The sequence below is a fragment of the Bos mutus genome, chromosome 2 (genome assembly GCF_027580195.1).
Source record: "Bos mutus isolate GX-2022 chromosome 2, NWIPB_WYAK_1.1, whole genome shotgun sequence".
Taxonomy (NCBI): domain Eukaryota; kingdom Metazoa; phylum Chordata; class Mammalia; order Artiodactyla; family Bovidae; genus Bos; species Bos mutus.
In genome coordinates this window covers 51,345,431-51,371,103 of record NC_091618.1, presented here as the reverse complement: position 1 = coordinate 51,371,103, position 25,673 = coordinate 51,345,431, and the positions used below count along the sequence as shown (strand labels likewise).

The 25,673-nt window shown below is 36.7% G+C and overlaps 1 protein-coding gene across 1 annotated transcript in view; it reads right to left on the bottom strand.

Annotated features, from left to right (window-relative positions):
- Positions 1-25,673, bottom strand: part of DNAH7 (dynein axonemal heavy chain 7) — a 259,565-nt gene that overhangs the window by 85,630 nt on the left and 148,262 nt on the right. Inside the window, 10 exon segments of the mRNA XM_070388877.1 lie at positions 2,101-2,281; positions 4,693-5,039; positions 7,471-7,529; positions 7,532-7,800; positions 13,105-13,334; positions 15,289-16,161; positions 19,339-19,558; positions 20,774-20,900; positions 23,185-23,353; positions 24,089-24,244. Of these exon segments, the coding sequence (XP_070244978.1) occupies positions 2,101-2,281; positions 4,693-5,039; positions 7,471-7,529; positions 7,532-7,800; positions 13,105-13,334; positions 15,289-16,161; positions 19,339-19,558; positions 20,774-20,900; positions 23,185-23,353; positions 24,089-24,244 (2,631 nt within the window).

Below are 25,673 nucleotides of genomic sequence, written 5' to 3'. Positions count from 1 at the left end.
AGACTGGAGAGTCCATGATCTTTTAGACTTTTTTCATAGTAAAGAGAGTGTTTTAATCTAATTTGTGAAACTCATAACAGGTATTTATCATATAACACAAACAACTGCTCTATTTAAGGAAATGAGCTACGGTTATGAGACACTGAAAGTTTTACCCTCCATTTTAATAATCAAAGTGCATTTTATTTTAAATATTCTATGAACGTTTCCCCCTAATTTAACTTACAGTTGATTTAATGATAATTTTAAAGGTTAAATGTTTAAAGGTTTTAATAATTTATGCTTACTTACAAAGCACAGTTTCCAAGCTGCTAAATTGTGTCAGCCTACTCAGACACTTGCAATTAACCTTAAATTAGGACATCAGTCAATAGCTGAGAGCCTACTTTGTGCATAAGGCTGTCAACCAAGTTTGATTATACATAATTAAGCAATGTTATTTTCAAAAAAGAGGAAGGATAATTACAAATGTGGAAAACTTGGGCAAAAGTCATTTTAAACCATGCAATAGCAATGTTCCAGTGGAATATCTGAATTATTTTGATTAATTATAAGTGACTTATCATTATTTTTAGAGGATGACAAGATTAAGTAAAGGTTATCTTAAAGTTCAAAATAAAATAATTTACATGAAAAGAAGTAAATTATTGATAAAAATAGAGACATTTAGATTATTTTAGAATGAGAATTTGGCTTGTACTTTTTCCTATGCTATTAATATTTATATTAATAATAACAAATGCCTTTAGTGTTAAACATATAGAATATCATAAGAGTTTATATAAAGATGGGTTTAAAAAAAGCAGAAGGTATGTAATTAGTAAGATTTTTGACACTTCTTTAAAAACCTTTCCTGTTAATTTTCCCTCTTTTTTTTTTTTAATTTTCCCTCTTTTTATTACCTTTTGCATCCTGGTTTCTTTCTTCACACATTCTTCTCTCAACTAAAATGTTAAATCAGGTCTTGGACCATAATAAAGTTGTCATCAGAAACTACTATGTAAAAAATTTTAACCAAAATTTCTCTTCCAAAAGCAAGCTTTTAGTACACATATTCATTTTACATTACCATAATTTTATAACATTTTATTATGAAAAACAAATAATTTCAAACATACAGCACAGTTGAAAAATGTTTACAGTGAGCAACCACATATCTATCTGTTAGTTATATTATTTAAACAAAAATTGATCACTTGAAGACCATGTCAAATAATAGGACACATTTTTAAGATTAGCACAATATCACAGATTGTACAAATACAGAATTTGTGCACATATTGTACAGAAAGAAGCAGCCTAGTAGGATGGGAAAGAGAAAAGTATTAGAGTCAGATTGCCTGGACTTGGATCTAAACTTAGAAACTGGGTTGACCATGAGCAAGTTGCTTAACTTTTCTGTGCTTTAGTTTCTAGAAAATAATCTAAAAAGATTACCTCCCTCAGAAAGCTTTTGTGAGAATCAGTAACATAATATACATTGCTCTCAGAACAACAGTGCCTTGCACATGATAAGCACTCAATAAATGTTGACTGTATATCAAGATACTTGGACTTTTCTGGGGAACATAATCAGATCCTAGCAATTACTTTTTACAAAAGGTATCACTAAGTTGGAGTAATGATTTTAGTCTTAAAAACATTTCCAGTGGACACAGTATGGTTCTGGGTGTTGAGTTCTAATCTCAGCTCTGCCATTAACTTTCACATAACTGTTACTTAACAGTTTGGTTTTCCATTCTCTCACTCATAATGAAGAATGATTTAAATAATTTAGCTCAATATTCTAGTAATCTATAGTAGAGATGGTTGGTGATTTTTTTCTTTTTGTGGGATAAAGAGCCAGAAGATAAATATTATAGGCTTCATGGACCAAGAGGCAAAACTGAGGATATTATATAGAAACTTGTATAATCATTTAAAAATGTCAAAGTTATTATTAGCTTGTGGGCCATACAAAGGTGGGTTTATCCTGTGGTCCACTGCTTGCCAACTCCTGACCAGGAAGAAAACAGTATTGCTGTTTTTGTAGCTGCGTGAACATTATTCTTATTTAGAGTAACTGAAGATGTGCCTATGTCTTTCTGTATTATACTATACCTGGTTTTCTAAGTCAGCTTTCTTTTGTTTATTTAGTTCGAGTGTGTCCTGAAGCCTGGCCAGCTTGTCCTGAACGTCCCGAAGTGCTGCCTGCTTCTTTTTGAGACCATCCATAGCAATTTTAAGCTCCCCTTCAGCTGCAGCCAGTTTTATCTTTTTGGGAGCTACAATTTTTGCCACTCTGCCAAAAGTAAAATTGGAAAATTAAATACATGTTTAATATTCTAGTGTACTTTCCATCACTGAATTTACTTTTTAATTTTTTTAAATTATGAAAGAATGATAACACATTTACAAGAAACTTGGAAAATACAGAACAAGATTATGTATAGCTCTACTATATATTACAATTATTTTAAGTAAATACATTAAGATTTTTAGGTAGAGTTTCAATATCAAACTCCCCAAATTAGTAGAACATACAGAAAGGTAGAAGGATATAGTAGACCTGAAGAGCACTGTGAACCAATTCAACATAATTAAGATTTACACAATTTTCACACAATAGTAGAATACATGAATTACTTTTCTAAAATCCTTATTATAACTCAAAACACATCTTCACATAAAACCTATACTGATTTCTATATCTTACATTTAACAAAGTTAATACCAGCAATAAAATGATTCTCAAAATAGATATCAAATATATATAATATTTTCAAATAAGTGATTGCATATGTGTGTTAGTCGCTCAGTCATGTCTGACTCTTTGCGACCCCATGGACTACGGCCCGTCAGGCTTTTCTGTCCCATGGAATTCTCCAGGCAGGGTATCTTCCCGACCCAGAGATCGAACCAGGGTCTCCTGCATTACAGGTAGATTCTTTACTGTTTGAGTCACCAGGAAAACCCCTAAATAAGTGATTTTTTTTAAACCATAGATAAATATTAAATTGTTGCCAGTGTCAATTTTGGTGATTTTGGAAAAGGAGAATAAGCACATACATGTAAAATATTACAGTGTTTATGTAAACCAGTCTAACTCATTAAGGCTTAATAACAATGAAGAAAGGAAGGGTATTTTATTTATGTCATTTTGTTCTTTCATTTTAATTTTTATTATTTTGTAGATTAATCTTATTATTTTATTTTCATCTCAAAATAGTTAAAATGATACTGTATACACCCACTTCTTCAGTTCCCCAACTCTTTTGTTTTTTCTCTTCTAGGCTTATTATATACATATAACAATGATGCTCCTGTCTTTATATTTTACTTTTTTTCAAATATCAGAATATACCCTTAACTAAAACCAGATATCTTATAAATATGTATGTCAGTAATAAAAGGGACTATATAGGGGAAATTACAGATCTAAATTCTCTTCTAGAAAATGGAATCAGCGGGGTTACCATTCTAAATAAATGTATGTGTGCATGTGTGCTCAGTTGCTCAACTGTGTCTAACTCGTTGTGACCCTTTGGACTATAGCCCACCAGGCTCCTCTGTCCATGGGATTTTTCAGGCAAGAATACTGGAGTGAATTGCCATTTCCTCTTCCAGGGGATCTTCTTAACCCAAGGATCTAACCTGTGTCTCCCACATCTCCTGCATTGCAGGCAGATTCTTTACAGCTGAGCCATCAGGGAAATCCAAATAAATGATAAAACACTAAATTAAAATTTATCATTAACAGAATACATCATTGTCCAAAACATATATAGCATGTAATATAGATGTACACATCTCACAAATAGAATTGTGAGATTTAAAGATATCCTGTAATAGTTGCTTTTCAAAGGAATAACCAACAGTTTTTACTGTTTTGTATATGATATAAATGTTTCTCATATAATCATCCATATAGGCTGTTTGTTTCATCAAAGACTGTACGTTAGGTGTTGTTTTCAAAATGTGGTCCAAGACATGTCCCCTCCCCCTCGGGACTCCAATGAGGCTCTCCCTGTCAACTAAACATCTGTGTGAGGCTGTATTTTCTTCATATACTTTAGTCAAAACAACAGCCCACCACAGATTGAATGAAGAAGCAGATCTGAGAATCCAGCTGTCTTCTCTTAAAGAACATAGTAAAGAGATTTGCAAAAGTATAAAATGCCACCACTTTTCTTCCAAAATTTTTTGAAAATGTGGACTTTAAAAAAGAAGTATTTATGTAAAGTATTTGTTGCTTTTTAGAAATGAATCAGTAAATAATTTTTTTTAAATTCTCACTTTTAATTTCTAATATATTGATAAAAAGGTTGGGGGTCTATAATCATTTTTTAGAGTGTAAGAGGTTGAGATGGTTAGATGTCATCACCACCAAATCAATGGACATGAGTTTGAGCAAACCCTGGGAGATAATGAAAGACAGGGAAGCCTGGTGCTCCTCAGTCCATGGAGTCGCAAAGAGTCAGACATGACTTAGCCACTGAACAAAAACAACAAAATGTTGCTGAGTCCAAAAAGTGTAAATATCATTGTGTTATACTATGTAGTTGGTATAATCTTGCCTCCAGTAAACATGTCAGAGCAGACATTAGACCTGACTTTCTGAGGAGTCTCTCACCTATGTAGTTCATAGGTTTTATATTACCTGAAGAACCAACCTGAAAAAAAAAGTTTGTTTTCTTTTTTCTCACTACTTACTTATCATATGAATCCATTGCTATGACCCATTTGCACAGACCTTCGGCTGCTGTGGAAGCATTTCTTATCTTTTCTGGAACAAAATCTGGATTTGGAATATAATTTTTTCTTATGATGTTCATGTAAGCTGGAGGAATATTGTCCTTGTCATATTCATGAAGTGACTGCAGAAATCGAATGTCACCCAGAAGTCTTTTGGCAGGACCCCAGAAATCCTCAATCTTTTTCCCTGTACCTGTTGGGTCAGGGATTTTGTCGGCTTTGATGCCTTTCAAGATGCATATAGCTTCCATAACAAGCTTGACACCAGCGGGAGGACTCTTCATGGATTTTACCACTGTAATGTCCTTGAAATAACAACATGCAAGAATTGTTTACATTGACTTGTGTGGTTCCTATTTTCAAACTAAGCCATAAGATAGAAACTCGCTACTCACTGACAGTGAAATGTCAGAAACTGCTGACAGTGATAGAATTGTATCATGAAGTGCTGAGAAGTTTATCTCAAAGGCAAAGTTAAAAATAAAAAAGAGTAATGGGAAAATACCCTGAGATCACTCACGACATGAAATCCACTTCAAGAACACATGAAAGAGCTTTTTATTGACTGTCCCAAAGTAAGAGCTTTGCTGCTTCTTAAAAACTATACAAGTTATAGATGCAAACAGAGAAATATAGAGAAACTGTACATATGTCTCCTGTAAAACCAATCACATATAGTTAACTCCTGTAAACATCTTACTTTATATTTCTCTACATCTTTTTCATGTGTATATGCTATAAACCAGTGTATCTGCCCTATTTTAACCGGTGGAATCATAGTATATCTAATATACATGCTGTTTTAAACTGTTCTATTTTAATAATATATAATAAACATACTCTTGTGCTAGTAAACATTTACATCATTTTTAATGCTGCATAGCTTTCTGATGTATAGATATGAACCATAATTTTAACACTCCATGCCTTTTTCTTTTTTACTATTACAATTAAAATCTTAATTTTTTTTTAAAGCTTTTGACAAATATTGACAAACTGACCTGCAGAAAATATATAAGGGTGCCTGTTTTATTACATATACCCTTAACAACACGGGTAAGCATTCTATCAGGCAAAAGAAATTTTATTTTGATTTGTATTTCTTTGGGGGCTTCCCTGGTAGCTCAGCTGGTAAAGAATCCACCTGCAATTCAGGATACCCTGGTTCAATTCCTGGGTTGGGAAGATCCGATGGAGAAGGGACATGCTACCTACTCCAGTATTCCTTAGGCTTCCCTGGTGGTTCAACTGGTAAAGAAACCACCAGTGGTTTTACTGGAGTGGCTACCCACTCCAGTATTCTGTCCTGGAGAATTCCATGAACTGTATAGACTTTAAATACAAGTGAGATATGATGTATTTTCATACCCTTATTAACTATTTGTGTTTCCTCCTTTTTGAATTGGTACTTCTTTATATTATTTACTATATTATGTTAGAGCTACTTTTTTCCCTTAGTGATTTGTAAGAGCTTTACACACAGAAGTATATTAATATTTTATTTGCCATGCAGTTGAAAGATTTTTTCCCTTAGTGTTTCTAAACTTCTATCCGTGGTGTTTATATGAAATAAAATGTGTTGATTTTTAGGTACTAAAATTCATTACTTTTTTTAGGTACAAAAATGTACCATTACATTTTTAGGTACAAAAATTCTCTTATTTTTGAAAAATACAAGAGAGTATCCAGAGCACATATATTACAAACAATATTGCTTAGTGTTTTCTTCTCTGATTTCTCTTATACCAAAGAAATCTTCAGTCCTAGTTTATATTCCACAATTATTAACATCTGACCTACATTTGATACTATTTTTAATATAATATAACTATTTATATTTAAATTTCTATCTGAAACCTATTTTGGAGGAAGGTGTGAAGAAAGGATCTAACACATCCTCTCCCGTGTGTGCATGTGAAAGTCATTCAGTTGTGTCCAACTCTTTACCACCCCATGGACTATAAAGTCCATGGAATTCTCCAGGCCAGAATACTGGAGTGGGTAGGCTTTCCCTTCTCCAGGGAATCTTCCCAACCCAAGGATTGAACCCAGGTCTCCTGAATTGCAGGTGGATTCTTTACCAGCTGAGCCACAAGGGATGTCCCATCTTCTAGTAATTTACGCAAAAGTTTAGCTGAGATTGCCAACGCTATTTTTCAAAATTCATCTTAATCTTTCTTAAATGAAATGTTCCCTTTCATGTTTTAATTTTTAATACTGTCAAAGCTATATTATAAAACAAAACATTTTGTTTTATTTTATAACATTATAAATTTTATACTAACAATTATTATAAATTATTAAAAATCATACATAACTTGTCATATGTATCACACACACAAAAAACCCACTGACAAACACTGACACCCCACCTTACCATATATACTGTAAGGCATATCTAGCTACAAGTGTCTAAATATGAAAAAGTGTACATAAAATAAAAGTGTATATTCATGCCCCTGTCAATTAAAGTTGCTCTGCAAAGTTCCTGAAATAATGATTGTTGTATGGTTGTTTAGAACATTTGGAAACTTTCTTTTCAAAACTGTCTTAGTCTTGCATGTCCATTTCTTTTTCCAGGTCAATTAGGGAATCTTTTGGCCAATTTGAAAATGATTTTAATCACATTCAACGTGGAGACTTTGGAAAGACAGACCAAACTGCAGCACACAATGGTAAGCACTTCCTTAAGTTATGCTAACAGGTCTCCCAGCAAGCCCACAGCTGTGCTCTTACCTGTGCAGTGAGGGTGTCAAGGGCTGTCAGTGCTGACTCTAATATGGGCAAAGCCCCGCCAGGTCAGCATCACATTCATCTTTAATGGCTTTGGCAGCCATAGCTTGTTCGTTTGCTATTGTTTCATCAGCTTTCACGATTTTTTCAGTTTTGGAAACTTCTACCGATTCCCTCTCAATGATCAACATCATTTCATCAACCTCTTTGCTAGCAACTTTTAACTGAGGATGTAGAGCCTCTAACTCGAATTGCATTGTGGCTACTTGAGATGCAGCAGAATCCAGTTTATCCAAACCCACTTCATACCTCTTTTTCATTTTCATGACTTCACTGAAAGCAAAGAGATAAAACAAGGCTAGCAGTCAGGCTCTAGGCTTCTTCTTCAAGGAAAAAAATAAGTATTCTTTAGCTTTTCAGATTTTTTTCAAGGCATAACTAAAGAAGTGGACCTACTGTATAGCACAGGGAACTATAATCAATATCTTGTAATAAACTATAATGGAAAAGAATCTGAAAAATCACACACACACACATATATATAACTTAATCCCTTTGCTTAACCCCTGAAACTGACACAACATTGTAAATCAAGCATACTTCAACTTTAAAAAAGTGGTTTGAAAGATTTTTGCATAAATCAACAGTTGGTAAAAAATATGAACTCTAGAATTTTAGATTGTGTACAATTAAAAGCAGACAGTATGTCTTGGGGTTTTGTGTACTGCCAGTATTATCACAGTATCCAGGCATATAACAAATTCAAAAGAAAAATATACTAAGTATAAAGCAAGGAACCTCCTCCATCAAGATGAATGATGTGCCTCTGTAATTAGTCATCTTGGGAAGTTTATTCCAACAACAATATTTTCCTTAAGATCTTTTTATAATCAATTATTTTAAATAAACTTCAGTACCCAAAATATATTGTTTGAACATTGCCAAATGTGGCACATAATTTTAATATGTGTTAAGTATCTTGAAATAGGAATTTTTCATTTAAAATACAAGTGGCCAAAGAATAAAGTTCAACTCTTTTTTGGTACAAAATTCTTATAAAGTAATAATAATTGATTTCAAAATAATATAATATTTAATATACTTTAAATTTTTGATTTGCATTCATATATGTTACAGAGATAATTACACATCATGAGTAGAAAAAATGCTTCTTTATAATTTGTTTCATTTTAAATATCTGAGATGCCATAATGTCTCAAAGTAAAAAGTGATGCATTTTAGAAATTCTCTTCAAAAAGTAGGTTGGCATTGGTAACTAACCAACCCGATAATTGTCTAAAGATGGAAGCATACTCTTCAACTGAGTGATTAACTGGTTTGAGCCAGAAAACTGAAAAGGCTGTCACTGAAAAAAAAAGAAAACATTGCAAGTTGGGACCTGTTACACTTCTGTGATAAGTTGATTCCTCTGAGCAAAATATGTTACAGCAATGTGAACTGAGGAGACTCGAGAGAGGATACCATATAATCTGTGAGTTTGGTTTCAGTGGAACCCTTGTGGAGCAAGCACAGGAAAGGTCTGGCCCCCGGCCACCATGAAGCAGTTTCAGTGTGGTGGCTCAACCCACGGGACCCCTTGTTGGCTAAAACACTGGTTTCCTGGGAGGGAATCTGAGCGCTTGCTTCTAGGTTACAATACTGCTGCTGCTGCTGCTAAGTCACTTCAGTAGTGTCTGACTCTGTGTGACCCCATAGAAGGCAGCCCACCAGGCTCCCCTGGCCCTGGGATTCTCCAGGCAAGAACACTGGAGTGGGTTCCCATTTCCTTCTCCAATGCATGAAAGTGAAAAGTGAAAGTGAAGTCTCTCAGTCGTTTCTGACTCTTCGCGACCCCATGGACTGCAGCCCACCAGGCTCCTCCATCCATGGGACTTTCCAGGCAAGAGTACTGGAGTGGGTTGCCATTGCCTTCTCCGAAGGTTACAATACTACTTGGCTATAAAGATATCTGAAGACTTCAGCTATTAAGGGAAGAGTAACTACAGGGTTACTGTAATTGGAAAAGGTCAGTTTTCACTCCAATCCCAAAGAAAGGCAATGCCAAAGAATGCTCAAACTATCGCACAATTGCGCTCATCTCACATGCTAGTAAAGTAATGCTCAACATTCTCCAAGCCAGGCTTCAGCAATACATGAACCGTGAACTTACAGATGTTCAAGCTGGATTTAGAAAAGGTAGAGGAACTAGAGATCAAATTGCCAACATCTGCTGGATGATCGAAAAAGCAAGTGAGTTCCAGAAAAACATCTACTTCTGCTTTATTGATTATGCCACCCCTTTGACTGTGTGGATCACAAGAAACTGTGGAAAATTCTGAAAGAGATGGGAATACCAGACCATCTGACCTGCCTCTTGGGAAATCTGTATGCAGATCAGGAAGCAACAATTAGAACTGGACATGTAACAACAGACTGGTTCCAAATTGGGAAAGGATTGTGTCAAGGCTGTATATTGTCACCCTGCTTATTTAACTTCTATGCAGAATACATCATGAGAAATGCTGGGCTGGATGAAGCACAAGCTGAAATCAAGATTGCCAGCAGAAGTATCAATAATCTCAAACATGCAGATAACACCACTCTTATGGCAGAAAGCAAAGAACTAAAGAGCCTCTTAATGAAAGTGGAAAGGAGAGTGAAAAAGTTGGTTTAAAACTCAACATTCAGAAAACTAAGATCATGGCATCTGGTCCCATCACTTCATGGCAAATAGATGGGGAAACAATGGAAACAATGACAGACTTTATTTTGGGGGGCTCCAAAATCACTGCAGATGGTGATTGTAGCCATGAAATTAAAAGATCCTTGCTCCTTGGAAGAAAAGCTATGACCAACCTAGACAGCATATTAAAAAGCAGAGACATTACTTTTCCAACAAAGGTCCATCTAGTCAAGGCTATGGTTTTTCCAGTAGTCATGTATGGATGTGAGAGTTGGACTATAAAGAAAGCTGAGAGCCGAGAATTGATGCTTTTGAACTGTGGTTTTGGAGAAGACTCTTGAGAGGCTCTTGGACAGCCAGGAGATCCAACCAGTCCATCCTAAAGGAGATCAGTCCTGAATATTCATTGGAAGGACTGAAGGTGAAACTCTAATACTTTTGCCACCTGATGCAAAGATCGGACTCATTGGAAAAGACCCTGATGCTGGGAAAGATTGAAGGCAGGAGGAGAGGGGATGACAGAGGATGAGATGGTTGGATGGCATGACCAGATCAATGGACATGAGTTTGAATAAACTCTGGGAGTTGGTGATGGACAGGGAGGCCTGGCACGCTGCAGTCCATGGGTTGTAAAGAGTTGGACACGACTGAGTGACTTAACTGAACTATATGGTGGGGAACTCTAGTAGAGGCAAAGGAGAACATTTTTAAGAAGAGGAAATTTGCAATGTCATCAAGAATATATAAAAATGCCTAGAAAAGTATTATTTTCAACTTTTCTCTGTTTGTATCTCATTTTTACAATCTTTCTTCCAGTTAGGGTGGCCTGAAATACTGTGAGCATATAGTCAAAGAGAGATATAAGTGATACCTCCCAATTAATCAGACTCTCCAAGAGGTTTTGATCCTCCTGGATAGGAAAATACTGGGGGAGAAAAGCAAGATTCCATTAGGTTAAAATCCTAAGATCTAAATGGAAAGATAATATCTTGACAGTCAAAGAAATAATAAAATTCAGTCAAGTTATGTAGTAGCCTTGGGTGGAACTTGCAGATTTCACTAGGAGATGGAAAGAATGCTATTGGTATGATTCAATATGGTCCAGGGTGGGTGTGGACCATGATGCATAGGAAGCTATGACACCTCTGCTGTAGAAGGCATTACCAAAGTCACTGTAAATATTGCTGAAAAGTTTCCCACCAGTCTAGATAGCATCTTAGATAATACAAGAAAAAGTACTTCAAAATGCCTGAGATAATGAGATAGCCATAGGAAAATTTAGAAAGATTTACAGTTAATATGCAAAAATTAACTTATTTTTTTTTTTGTCAAGGACTCTGTGCACATTTGGTGTTTCAAGTATATTTAATATTTAAAGGACATCAGTCCTAGGTGTTCATTGGAAGGACTGATGTTGAAGCTAAAACTCCAATGCTTTGGCCACCTGATGTGAAGAACTGACTCATTTGAAAAAACCCTGATGCTGGAAAAGATTGAGGGCAGGAGGAGATGGGGGCGACAGAAGATGAGATGGTTGGATGGTATCACCAACTTGATGGACATGAGTTTAGGTGAGCTCTGGGGGTTGTTGATGGACAGGGAGGCCTGGCGTGCTGCGGTTCATGGGGTGGCAAAGAGTCGGACACAACTGAGCAACTGAACTGAGCTGAACTGAACTTGTACCTCAATATATATATATATGTGTGTGTGTTGCTCAGATGTGTTCAACTCTGCAACCCCATGGACTGTAGCCCTCCAGGCTCCTCTCTCTATGGAATTCTCCAGGCAAGAATACTCAAGTGGATAGCCATTCTTTTCGCCAGGAGACTTTCCTAATGAGTCTCCTGCACTGCAGGGACATATTTTACTGTTTGAGCCACCAGGGAAGCCCTGATAATTGAGCATAATTGAGCAACAGAGTTAATTTGTATTTTTAAAAAAAAAAAATCCCATCAAGTCTATAGGTAATAGTCAAACACTTAAAAAAACTTAAGGCTTACCATATGTGTAAGTTTAACTTATCAGATTTTATATAAATTAAGTACCTAGGAAAGTTCAGTTTGTTAAATCAGGGTAATAATAATATTAAAATTTATAAATGTAATATATAAATTGCTTAAATAAATTTCACTAGTAAAAGACCTCCTTAAAGGTTAGTAAAACTTCTAAACACCTAACTTTATAAGTAATTTACTTTTACATCTTATAATATATATGTGTGTCTGTGTGGAAAGTGTGTTATGTGCTCAGTCATGTCTGACTCTGTGACCCCACGGACTGTAGCCCACCAGGCTCCTCTGTCCATGGAACTTTCTAGGCAAGAATACCAGAATGGGTTGTCATTTCCTCCTCCAGGGGATCTTCCTGACCCAAGGAGACGGAGTATTAATTTTTAGAATCAAAGAAACTGTTGAATCAACTTTTCTGCATGTATAGGTTAACGTCAACAACATCAAAAAAGCTCATATTGACACATTCTATAGTATATAAGTTTACTGATGTTTGTATTGATGTTCTCAAATAAGAGTTTACTTAAAGAAGGAAAGCTAGCTATGTATATTGAGTGACTGTCTCTAGGTTCCAGCTGTTCAGTACCTAAAGAGAAGGTTTATTTATTATCTAATTACTTATTGAAGAAAAATTACTCACTAGTGATGTTTACCCAATACACTGCCAAAGTACCCTGGGGCCTTACTGCAGCTCTGAGTGGCACATCTTCATTCCTTAAATATGATTATACATTTATGACGTGCTAGGCAATCATGTGCACAAAAGAATAAGCCTTGCTCCCTAACCTAAAAATGTTTGTGGAGTAAATCATTAAATGATTCAACAAAACTCACAGTATACACATATATGAAATAAAAATATTCATTTTTGCTATGTCATTTTTGTCCACATAAATGTTTTAAAACCACCATAGCTTACTTAGGAATAAGAAATTTCATTTTTACCTCCTTTTCTTTTCCAACAACAGTTTGAAGGTAGAGATTAATTCAAGATAAGAGGTAGGTGTCACATAATTGTATCTTTGAAGTTCAACATAGAAGGATGTGGATAAATCTATAGTAGAAGTGTGGAAGCTTTTACACATCTCAATGCAGCCATCTCGTATTTCCTCTGACATTTCAATGTCTTCCAGGAAGCGGGAGGCAACTGCCTGTAGTGCGTCTTCAGGCCAGGACTGAATGTAAGATAAACGCTTTAGCATATCATCGAAGTTACTGACAGGAGTCTGTTACTACTGAGGTCCTTCACACATGGTGGAAATGCAGGGGAAAGGATGAGGAACGGGGTGGGACAGAATCTCAGGAGAAACTTCCCCCAAGTACTTGACTGCTTAGGACAGGGAGCCAGTAGCTAATGCATGTAATGTTGTTAACTCTTTCTGGTTTGTTCAGGAGTTAGAGAAATTGTACATGAGTATTGCAGGAGAAAGGAAGAAAAAAGGAACCAAATTTATAGAATGTGTATCTTTTTGCACATTCTATTATTATCTCATTTATTTCTCCCCAAATTTCCGAGGTAAATGTTACTATCCTCTACCCTAAACTCCAGAAGTTGATGAATAACTGCCTCCTTGATTTCTTTCATAATTGCCTCAAACTCAACAAGTCTGAATCATGGTCATATCTCCCCCCAAATGGTTGTGATCTTCCCAACTTAGTAAACACCTCAATTCTATATCCATCTCAAAATCCAGTTCTATGGGCACCATCCCTAAAATAGCTTCCAACTCTTTTCCTTCTACACCTATAATTGCCATCGCAGTTCGACTGTTATCGTTTTTCTGGAATATTTCAACAGTGTCCTAACTGTCCACCCTGCTTGTGTGCTCTGTGGAGTTGCCAGAGTGATCTCATCAAATGCAGATTATTAACAGCTAATTTCACACTCTCAATTTACAACTGTTTGAAGACTTCGCAACATATTCAAAACGAAATCCAAAACTAATCTGTAAATCTCTACTTGATCTGGCCCTTTCCACCTTTCCAACCCCACTCTATGTAATTTCCCCCTCAGGTACTATGCCCTTGTCCTGAGTTTTTCTCACTCTATTCAATCTTCCTATGAAGCTCCTTGTCTTCACTAATTTCTTGTCTCTGACCAGATCCTCTCAGTACTGGCACTTTTTGTCCTTTATGTTTCCTCCTAAAGGTCATTGATTCAGAAAACCTTTTACTCCATTTACGCTACCCTGTATGATGGAATTATTTTTCACTAATTTGCAAGCATGTAAGTAAACTCAAGAAAAGCAGAAGCCTAGTCTATTTCATTTTCTGACTCATCTCCAGCTTTAGAATAAGATCTGCTACAAAGCAAGGGTTCAATAAATATGTTTTTTCATGAAATCTCAGCAGAAATTGGAGGGACAAAGGGGTTATGTAAATTCCCCAAGGTCAAAAATTCCTATGTGTTAGATCTCCCTCACAGGATCTCTGCCACAGCTCACAAACTTCCTACCCTATGCCCTTGTATGTTCTGTACTTCTGATACTGAAATTTATTAGAAAAAGTGGTCACTGGGAGTTTCTTCCTTTTGACTTTCTGCCAGGTTTTCTACTGGAAAGAGACTGGAGGGTGGGAGAAGAGAGAGGTAGAGGCATTTCTATCCCTCTTGCTTTCTAGCAGAAGCTGAACTCTAGGTTTGGGGTTCCTGATCCCGTCAGACTTTCCTACTTCCACAGCTTCAAGTTCCAGTAACACATTTTCCTCCCTATGCCCCTTTAAACCCAGCTGTAGTAACATCTTCTTGCTATGCTCTACCATTTCCTGCCTCACCATCCCTCTCAAGTTCCTTTAATCCTGCCTACACCTTCATGAACAGTTCCTTCATTCAACTTTCCTCAGTGAGGCCTTCCCAGGTATTCTTTCTTCCCTGTCAGGAACCTGACAGATATACAACTTTATCCTAAAACTTTCTACAATAAGTTGATGTCAATGACTGTATACACTAGTAATAAAAGGTTTTTCTGTTATAATGATTTTTGAATTTTAATTTCATAAAATATATTATTATTGGTCAGAAAGTTCTGCTGAGCTACAATTGTGGGGGGTGGGGTGGACTTTAAAATAAGTCATGCTGATGATGGAGAATCAATATTTCTAGAAGTCTATCTAAAATTTACATGACAATACCTGAAACCAGTCAATGGTACAGCAGTTTACTAGAGCAGGGAACTTTCTAAGACGAATCCGAAAGGCATCTCCAATGGGACTCATGGCAAGGACAACATGCAGTTGGTTGCGGCAGCGGTCAACAAACATGTTGAAAAGAGCTATGGGGCTTCCGTCTGTTTGTTTGGTTTTATCCCGTTGGCGATCTATCTGACGCATCTTATCACATATCTCCTGTTTCTCATCCAATGCAAAGAGATTTGGAACCTCCCCAGCATTTAGCAGATTGTTGACATCTTCTAGAAACGACTCCTTTTTAATCTGAGTATCTGTAAATAGGAAAACACCCTGCATCTCCCCTTCAGCACATTTTCTTAAGATCACTTTTAAATCTTCATGCCACTCAGAGTTACCATAGCCCTTGGAAATTTCAACCTGGAATACTGAAGAATCAGCCATGTGGGCAGCTAATCTGGTGACGGACTGCCTTCCACTCCCTCCAACACCAACCAGAAGAGCATGGCTGCGAGGCTGTTTCAGGATCCTGGAAATTCTGCTGATGTGCTCGATGGCAAACCGGAACAAGACAAGGTTCATTGTTTTCTTGCTCATGTTGTTGTATTCTTCTAGGTGAGCTTCTGCTATCACCCGGAGAGCATCCACATCTGCAATTTCTCTGTAGTTGGTATCCTCTCTCTTGGGATCGTGGAAATCACAGAACATTAAGCTGCGTAAATCATCTTCTTCCACTATCCCATCATTATCAAAATCCAAACTTTGAAAAAGCTCATGAAAATTTTCTTCCATATATGTTTTTAAGATTTCTTGAATGTAGCTGATGAGCCAACTTCTGTCTGCATTATCCAGAAGGCGATCATAATACACTCTCAGGACCTGTACAATAATTAAAAAGCAGCTTTAAGAAGTGATTTTCCTATTTTAAAGTGCTATTTCTGTGCTAATCTGAAGTAAATATAAAAAGTACTCTCAAGAGATTTCCATGGGTTTTATTAAAAGCACATCTAAACAAGGAATGGCATAATATTTATTTTAAATATTAAATTTGATCATATATTTGGAATAAAACATAGTTACATTGTTACCGATAAATGAAGGTAGATTAGGGAAACTGCAGCAGATTATAGAAGTGTTAAGGACTAAGGTGCTAAGGACTAGAGAAGGGGAAAAAAGACTAGAGAAGGGAGGTGACTGCCTTTGCTGGTCATACAGATACAGGTAACAGAACTGGGCCCCGGTGTCTAGGGTTTTGCAACTCCCTTGCAGTGATTGTTTCCTTTTCCCAGCCATATAATATTTTGAATTTATTAGCAAATCTATAGATATTACTGTCTTTATAAAAGCATATTTTATAGAAAACGTAAGAATGTCTTAGATGGATAAAACTTTGTTTTGGACATGTTAATTATTTTTGTTGTAAGTAAGTGCAGATGCAATGTACTAAAATAGATCTCCACTTACATGCACATGTTGAGAGACTGCAAAAATAGTTAATCAAGTTTGCTACATAACTATTAATACTTCCTTAAAGTGGTATGAATATCTCTATAGCTCAGTCAGTAAAGAATCTGTCTGCAATGCAGGAGACCTGGGTTCAATTCCTGGGTCAGGAAGATCCCCTGGAAAAGGGACAGGCTACCCACTCCAGTATTCTTGGGCTTCCCTTGGGGCTCAGCTGGTAAAGAATCCCCCTGCAATGTGGGAGACCTGGGTTCGATCCCCGGGTTGGGAAGATCCCCTAGAGAAGGGAAAGGCTACCCACTCCAGTATTCTGGCTTGGAGAATTCCATGGACTATATAGTCCGTAGAATTGCAAACAGTATGACACAACTGAGAGACTTTTACTTTCACTTTACAGTCTGTTTTGGACAGAACTGTTTCCCCTGTGCCCACATCCGTACATTGAAGCCTTATCCCTTAATGTTATTGTATTTGAAGAGAGGTCCATTAAGAAGGTAATTAAGTTTGAAAAGGTCATGTGGGTGGGGCCCTAATCCTACAGGATTGGTGCTCTTGTAGGAAAAGGAAGGGACACTAGAGCCCTCATTCTCTCATGGCAGGAACACAGAAGAAAGACCTTGTGAGGACACTGAGAAGGAAACCCTCTGTGAGCCAGGAAGAGAGCCTCACCAGAAACCCACACAGACAGCACCTTCACTGTTTTACTTTTGGCCTCCAGAGGTATGGGACAGTAAAATTCTGTTGTTTAAGATACTCAGTCTGTGGTATTTTTATTATGACAACACTAGCAGACTAATACTCATATAATACAAGCAAAGCATATTTCTGTCAGCAAAATTTCTAACATTAATCCTGTCTGCATCAGCTTCTTCACCTTATAAAATAGAAGTGGTAATACTTGCCTTGCAAATCTCATAGATGCATGGCAAAAATGAAATGACAACAAGTCTGAAAACACTAAGAACTGAGAAATAATTATTACAAACTGCCTTGGAATCAGCCTGATTATGTTTAAGAATAATGATTTTAGTATTTTCACTGCTGTCAAGTTGACATACTAGTGTCATCCCTTTTCATAACACCAGTGGCTGCATAAATGATATGATTGAAGCTTCCCACTTACTCTGACCAAGTAGTCCAAAAGCTATTACTCTCCTGGACGACTGGGTTTCCCAAAATATGACAACAGTCACTTCCTCAGCTTGAGACACTGAAGCCCCCTTTCTTTTAATGAGGAAAGGAAGCTAAATTAAGCCAACCACATGTATTGGGCATCGGTGTTTAAGCATGAATCAAGTATAATATTATCTAACTGCAATTAAGCGAGAACCCAAGACAGTGTTTCTCAAAGACAGTCATCACACCTGCATCTAGGGCCCCCTTCTGTATCTGCTGACTTACAAATTTTGAGGATGATGACTAGGAAGATTCCTTTTCTTTTTTAAAATTTCCTTACCATAAGGTACAAAAATCTTCAGTGTACACCTCCAGGAACGTTCACACATTATACACCCACATAACTGCCACCAAGATCAAGATATAGCACATCCTCAGTACCTCAGCAGACTCTCTCACTCTCACTTCTGTGGATAGCTGCCCTCCTGCCTCCCCCACAGGGAACTTTTATTGTACTGCCATTCTTTATGTTTTTAAAAGTTTCCATTATAAATATAAACCTTTGCAGGGAAGAATTTATCCTGTATTTGTGCTTTGAACTTATTTATCTTAAAGTCTTGATTACAAATTCTTTTAATTATGTATAATTTACATATCATAAAATTCACTTTTAAAGCATATAATTCAATAGCTTTTAGAATATTCACAATGTTGTGCAACCATTACCACCATCTAATTCTAGATCTTTTTCAACACCTCCCAAAGAAACCCTATACCCATTAGCAGTCACTCCTTACTATTTCCTACTCCATGTCCCCACAGCCTCTGGCAACCATTAATCTACTTTCTATCACTATGCATTTGCTTATTCCAGACATTTCATATAAATGGAAAAATATTATATTGTATTGGCCTTTTGTGTCTTGCTTCTTTCACTTAGTGTAATGTTTTCTAGGTTTGTTCATGTTGTAACATATATCAGTATTTCTTTTTAGGGCTGAAAAGAGCTCCATTGTGTGTATGTATACACACACACACACACACACACACACAGAGCCCACATTCGTTTGTCTGTTCATCAGCCAATGTATATTTGAATTGTTTCCACTTTTTGGCTATTATGAATAAGTCTGCTAACACTCATGAACTAACAAAAAACAAAAGTATTTCTGTCTCAAAATTATTTGTAGTCAAACTGAAAGGATTAAAGTCACTTAAAGGAGACTTAAAATGATAGCTCCTTTGAAACAGCCTATAAATCAATGGAAAGTCCTGAAAAATCAGAGATAAAGCATCTTAAGTGTCATAGAATATGTTAGTGTGAAGTATTTTTAAAAATTATCCTGACCATTGACCTTCATAATGCCAAATAGTGGAATGCATTTCAACAATTGCTGGATATTTCTTCACCCAGTTTTTGGCATGGTAAAATCTTTGTTTCTTGCATAATCATGTTTTAGTAGCACAGAGATTTACCTCATGAACCCAAAGACGTTTAATCACTTCTTTGGTCTCTGCTGTTTCTGGTCTTGACAAACATACACCCTGAATGACACGGGAGAAATCTCGGAGGTTGAACAGGTAGTGAGATTTAGCTGGAGTAGGCAAGAGATTCTTCATTGCTTCTTTATACAGAGTCATTGTACCATTTACAATTTGTGTTGTCAAATCTAGAAAGTCATCTGGAAATTTATAACTTAAAATTTTTTTAAGTGAAGAGAAAGAATATGTTAGCAAACATAGACTTATGATACATAGTGATATTTAGTACAACTAACATGAATTTTTCTTATATTACATCAATTGATTTAGTTTACAAAATTACCCTTTCTTGCTATAATAATAATAATAGAGTTTTTGCTTCTTTTAAAGCTACTTTCCATTCATTATTTTATGTTCAAAGGAACTCCATGAGTAAGCAGGACCAGTTTAATGAGCTTAAAACTGCTTAAATAAATGGGCAGAAGAGCCAGCCAAGGAACCCATATTATGTAACTTAAACCCAGGATCTACTAGATGATGCTTCCTAACCTCTTCCACTACCTGGCATTCTTAGCTGCATATAGATAGGATCCATGAATAACACTGGTGAAATGGGTATTTTCAGAGAAAGGGAAGGGAGAAAAAAAATCAGAAAAAAGTAAAGAAAGGGGAAAAAGAAAAAAGAGAGTTAAAACAAAGTGAAATAGTGAACCAAGATTTCTTTTAAAGGGCAAAGGAATGATTAAGGTAGAAGAACCTGGGGAGAGAATATCCATTTGAAAAAATTGGCTTTATTTCACTTCTGGCTTGATGAGCAGTCAGCTTTCCCTTCCAGCACCATTGCATAAGACAAGGAATGATAATTTCCTAAGAATGGTGTCCACGTCGGGGAGCCAACACTTGTACTGCTCAGGGCCACTTGGCTCCCTACCCCCAAGAATCTTATGGAGAAGTGCTGAGTGTCCAGATTTAGGGAGCAACATTTTCCCAGGGCACAGGCTCCAAGGCTACACTCAAACCTAGACATGGACACCCCTGGGGAACTCAAGAGTTTTACTAGAGGCTGTCAAAGTCACAGGATAAACCTGGCAATCTTTCCAGCATTAACTGAACTACATGGCAAAAATTCAAAATATTCATCGTTCCAACATGGACATATTATAAAACGGGATGCAAAATGTGTATGAATTTTTAGGTTAAAATCTAAGACTTCAGACAAATAAAGGAAAAAGAGAAAGATCCTGCAGGCTTTTTGTGTTCTATTCCCATTCCTGGAGATGGGAGCAGAGGGAAGCAACTGCTGCCTGTTACCTTCTTCCTTGTCTAGAGGTGCTTTTGTGGAAGTTTGAGAAGCACTACTTATACTGACATGTTCCCCAAAGATTTTATACCCACTAAGGAAAAAACAAACACACTTTCAATTACTTACCAGGTTTTTAAATGCCAGGTTAAGATTCTAGAAAATATTGTAAACATAGATTTATCACTAAACTCATTGATTGTTATAATATTGAAATGCCGCATGTATCGAGGAGTTACTGGATTTCGACCACCACCTAAATATCAAAAAGGACAATCCTTAACGCTGCTACTCATATATAACAGAGTATTTTCTCTACACTTTACAGCATAAAACAGCGTGAAAGATGGACAAATTTATGGCACAAAGAGAGAAGAAATCAATTATTTGGATAAAATTGATCTTAAAACAGTTTTCCCCCTCAACCTCAAAGTACTGTTTTCTAGTTGAAAATGATCTGTATAAGTTCAATCAGATATAATCTTGGTCAGGTCTATTTACCAAAGGAAATCCAACCAGACAGAAAGACCCAGTGTCCACCTTCTCCATGATTCATACACAGCCCAAGGTAGTAAACTGTCAAACATTCTCATTACAATACAATATTAGGACAATACTATATAATATTAATATAATATTGTATGCAATGTTAATATAATCCTGATGGTTGTGATTGACCGCACTGTAAGGTCATTTTCACATGGATGAAATTCAGCATGACCTTGACATACAGCCTCATTCTTCCCTCACATCTTGAAATAAATTTCCCTAAGACTAGTCTTTGTGGTTCACATGGCCACTTCACTGGCTGCTTTCGATTTTAAAAACTGGAGGAATATCTCATTTTCACAAAATAATTATTATGATTTCAAATATGAAATTTTAAAAACAGATTTAGAATGTAAAACCATTTTATAAAATTGGTTTATATTATCATCCTCACATGTATCAATAAAATGCACTGTCTCTTTAAAGGGATTCTAACATGAAATCTCCAGTAAAGAGTGGTTTTAAAAATGAATAATATCTTTAATATATATTTTGCTTAAAAACCTGTAGGTTCAGGTTTTATGTTTGTTTTAAACCAAGTAAATCTGTACTTTACTTTTATCACTGCATTATACTGTGCTGATTCTAAAAACATAATGTGTGAAAGCATATTAACTAGTAGTCTACAGTTATAGATCAAAACAGTTAGGTATTGCTATGTATTTAGAAGCTCATAATAAACACTGATTTACCTGGGCAAGTTTAAGGAGATGGAGAAAGGGCTACAGAAGGAAAGGTGTAAGATCATATACCCAGCTGTGTCTTCAGCCTTTCCTCCCAGAGAACACTCAGAAATGGTGGTCTTTTCTTAGAAAATGAGGTCCAAGAGGAAAAGATATCTCATGGATTCAGTCTGCTCCCCTGTCTAGTCCCCGAAGAGGCAGGGAAAGTAGATACTTACTACAAATGACTGCTGGGGGATGGGAAGAGGCAGAGCAGAACTGAAGCCTGGGACCCAGGAGTAACAGAATTAGAAAAAAAAAGAAGGGGGAATAGCAGTCAAAGTGGCCCCGAGAGGGTGCTGAGAGCAATTACTCAGAGCAAACTGTATGCATTACAGGTCAGATAAAGGTCAAGAGTTCAGAAGCAACTAGTGGAGAAATTCCCTAAGACATGGCACAAAAAGGGAGTTATCAAAAATATAGAACAACAGCTTGAGTTCAGGAAAAGAACAGTTAAAGATGTCCAGTTAGTTAAATCAAGCTATTTCAGATATTCTAGAATAAAAGAAATTTTTTTCCTACATAGAGATCTCTGAGTTTATAAACTTCCCTTGAAAAGTATAAAGAATATCTAATGATCCATTCTTTTCATCATTTCCTACTTAAATTCCCTCCACAGTCTGTCTAAATCCAGGGACTCACTAAAATGGGAAGTGATTGGGATAGGGGAAAGCAGGGATGTTTCATACAGCTGAAACTTTAAGGAATGAAACAGAGGAAAATGAGCTTCTGCAGGAGAATCTGGATTTTCAGGGGATCTGAGACCTCAGAATGCAGGAAGAGGAAACGGGGAGCAAACATGGAAGAGAACATGGAAGAAAAAGGATTTGGGAGAGCCGTATGATTTGGAGAGAATCGCCCCAAACAGGGCTTCTCTGATGGCTCAGCAGGTAAAGAATCTGCCCGCAATGCAGGAGACATGAGTTTGATCCCTGGGTCAGGAAGATCCCCTGGAGAAGGAAAGGACAACTCACTTCAGTGTTCTTCCCTGAATAACTGGATGGACACAGGAGCCTGGCAGGCTACAGTCCAGTGGATTGCAAAGAGTTGGACACAATTGAGCGACCAAACACAGCGTACACAGCACAGACCACAAAGAAGGCAATCCACTGTGCAGCGCTGATCATTGCAGTCACTGTTAGGTCACAACAAACAAAGAGACATAGAAAATATGTACACAAAACACTGTAACTCAGGTTGTCTGACAGGATTTCTCTTTCTCCTGATCTTTATATATAGCCAGAGTGATCACAAACTCTGAACACATACCTGGAGGTCCCATAGCACACATAATTTGAATATCCACTAGTTTAATCATAGAACAGTCTTTCAGGTCATACCAATTCCAGTGATCTAACCATTGTCTAAGTAACTCGATGGGAGGCTGGGCGCCATACACCTCTCGAGCAGGCATATTCACATCATCTACAAAGACAACCTGAGAATGAAAGGAGAAAAGGTATTAGAAAACATTAGCATCTTAATATAGTGTCCTGTGGTGCAAACAATGTTCAGGCAAAGAATAAGTTTCCTTTTTGTGAAGTGCATAAGTGAGAAGTGATGATTTCTTTGCACATCAGGACTATCTCTTAGCATCCATGTTACCAAGGAACAGGGAGACAGTCTTATTACTCACATTTATAGTTAACAGTTTAGAACTTATTAATCCTCTCATATAACTTGTTTCTCAATATGCCTTCTCTTTTTCCTTGTACAACTTCGATACATTAAATAAATGAGAAAGGTGTGATCTTCAAATGATTATAAACTCTGAGTGATAAGAGTAAGGCTGAGAAGGGTATTCTTGGCACAGGAACACAGAAAAGTCAATTGATAGCTTGGTTATTTAAAGGCCTAGAGAGCAAGCAGCAAAGACTCTGCTGAGTAAAAATGTTAATGAGAGAATTAGGAAGGTAGATAATTTCCCAGGTGAATATTCTACTTTGAATTCAAAAGGCAACTGCTTGTTTTTAATGTCAAGTTGCCAAATGCACATACAATATAAAAACACTTTTAAGAAGACTTCTTAACCAACATTTGTGATACATTAATAAAAACTGTACTACAGAAAGATGTCAAGTCCTAGTATATCTGGTTTCCTTGTTCTGAATGTAATAATGCCCAGGAATAGCGAAAGTGCTATATTATATGTATAGAAACAGAGAGTAATTACCATTTTCTTGCCCAAAGGAGGACCAAAAACTCCCTTTCTTCTTTTGTCCAGTTTTGACATGATAATATTTTGAGTTTGAGCTGCTGTAGTTTGTGCTGAGAAGTTAATCAGCAAAGGCTTGTAGATATCTTTATTGAGTTGATTTAAAAGAAAATTCTGTATAATAGCAAGAAATAATAAGATAAGCCATAGTTGCCATTATGTTTTGACACTTAAAAATAACACTAAGCATCATTGTTGACGTACTCAAATTTAATCTTCAAGTGTCATAATGTGAAAAGAGATGGAATCAATAGACATAACAGTTACCAAGTCAATGGAATGTCTTTATCTGTCCAGGCCCTAGGCACATGGCTTCTCTGATTTCTAAAAACACCATGCAGAGTACACACTCCTGCTGCTGCTGCTGCTGCTGTTGCTGCTAAGTCGCTTCAGTCGTGTCCGACTCTGTGCGACCCCATAGACGGCAGCCCACCAGGCTCCCCTGTCCCTGGGATTCTCCAGGCAAGAACACTGGAGTGGGTTGCCATTTCCTTCTCCAATGTATGAAAGTGAAAAGTGAAAGTGAAGTCGCTCAGCCGTGTCCAACTCTTAGCAACCCCATGGACTGCAGCCTACCAGACTCCTCCATCCATGGGATTTTCCAGGAAAGAGTACTGGAGTGGGGTGCCAGTTCCTTTTCCAGTACACACTCCTACTCTCCATAAAATCATAGGGACTCAGAGCTTAAGAAACTTGGCTTAAGGTCTCAGAAATGAGACAAGAATTTAGACTGCCACTTGTCTCTCTGCAGATCAATGTTCTCTGTAATACAGCTTATTATCTTTCTACAAGTTATCTGACTATAAATTAGGAAGCTTACATAATATAATTTGTACTTTCAAAATGGAATTTGCTGGAAAGCAGGTACAATTACAATGATTCTTAACCAAGATGTTGTGTTCTACAAATCATCTTGTAGAAGAATAATAAAACAGGAAAGTATTTACAGTACATTAAGAAGAAAAAAATCAGATTACAAAATAATATGCGAAGTATGTTTCCAATGTTGTGAAAAGTAATTTTTTTGGGCCTGGGCAGTTTATTAGCTGGGCTGCCATTTGATGGGAGTACAAATGACAGAAGGCTTTATTTTTCCCCACCCACCTCCTTGAATCATGTCTTCATTTCCTAACTCTTGATAGTATCTTAGATAAATCCTTCAGCTTTCTGTACACTTATTTTTTTTTTTAATTCAGTCCAACTCAACACCTTGATTTAAAATCTCAGTCCAAACTTCTTTGCTCCCCACTCTTGGATATTCCCTGATGCATACAGCATTTAGTACAAGAAAAGCAACATTTCAATCTGTTGGGGAAGAAATTATTCAACAAATAATACCAGAACAATTATTTGACTATATAACCCAAAGGGCGGACTGTATTAAACATAGAATCAATAAAGAACTATAAACAAGTACTACCACAATTGGAAAAATAAGAATTGACTGGGAACCTGCAACGGGGGAGGGGCCACTAACAGGCCCTCCCCTCTCCTCCACCTGCCTCCTCTATCTTCTTCTTATCCCACAGCTGGGTAGTAAGCA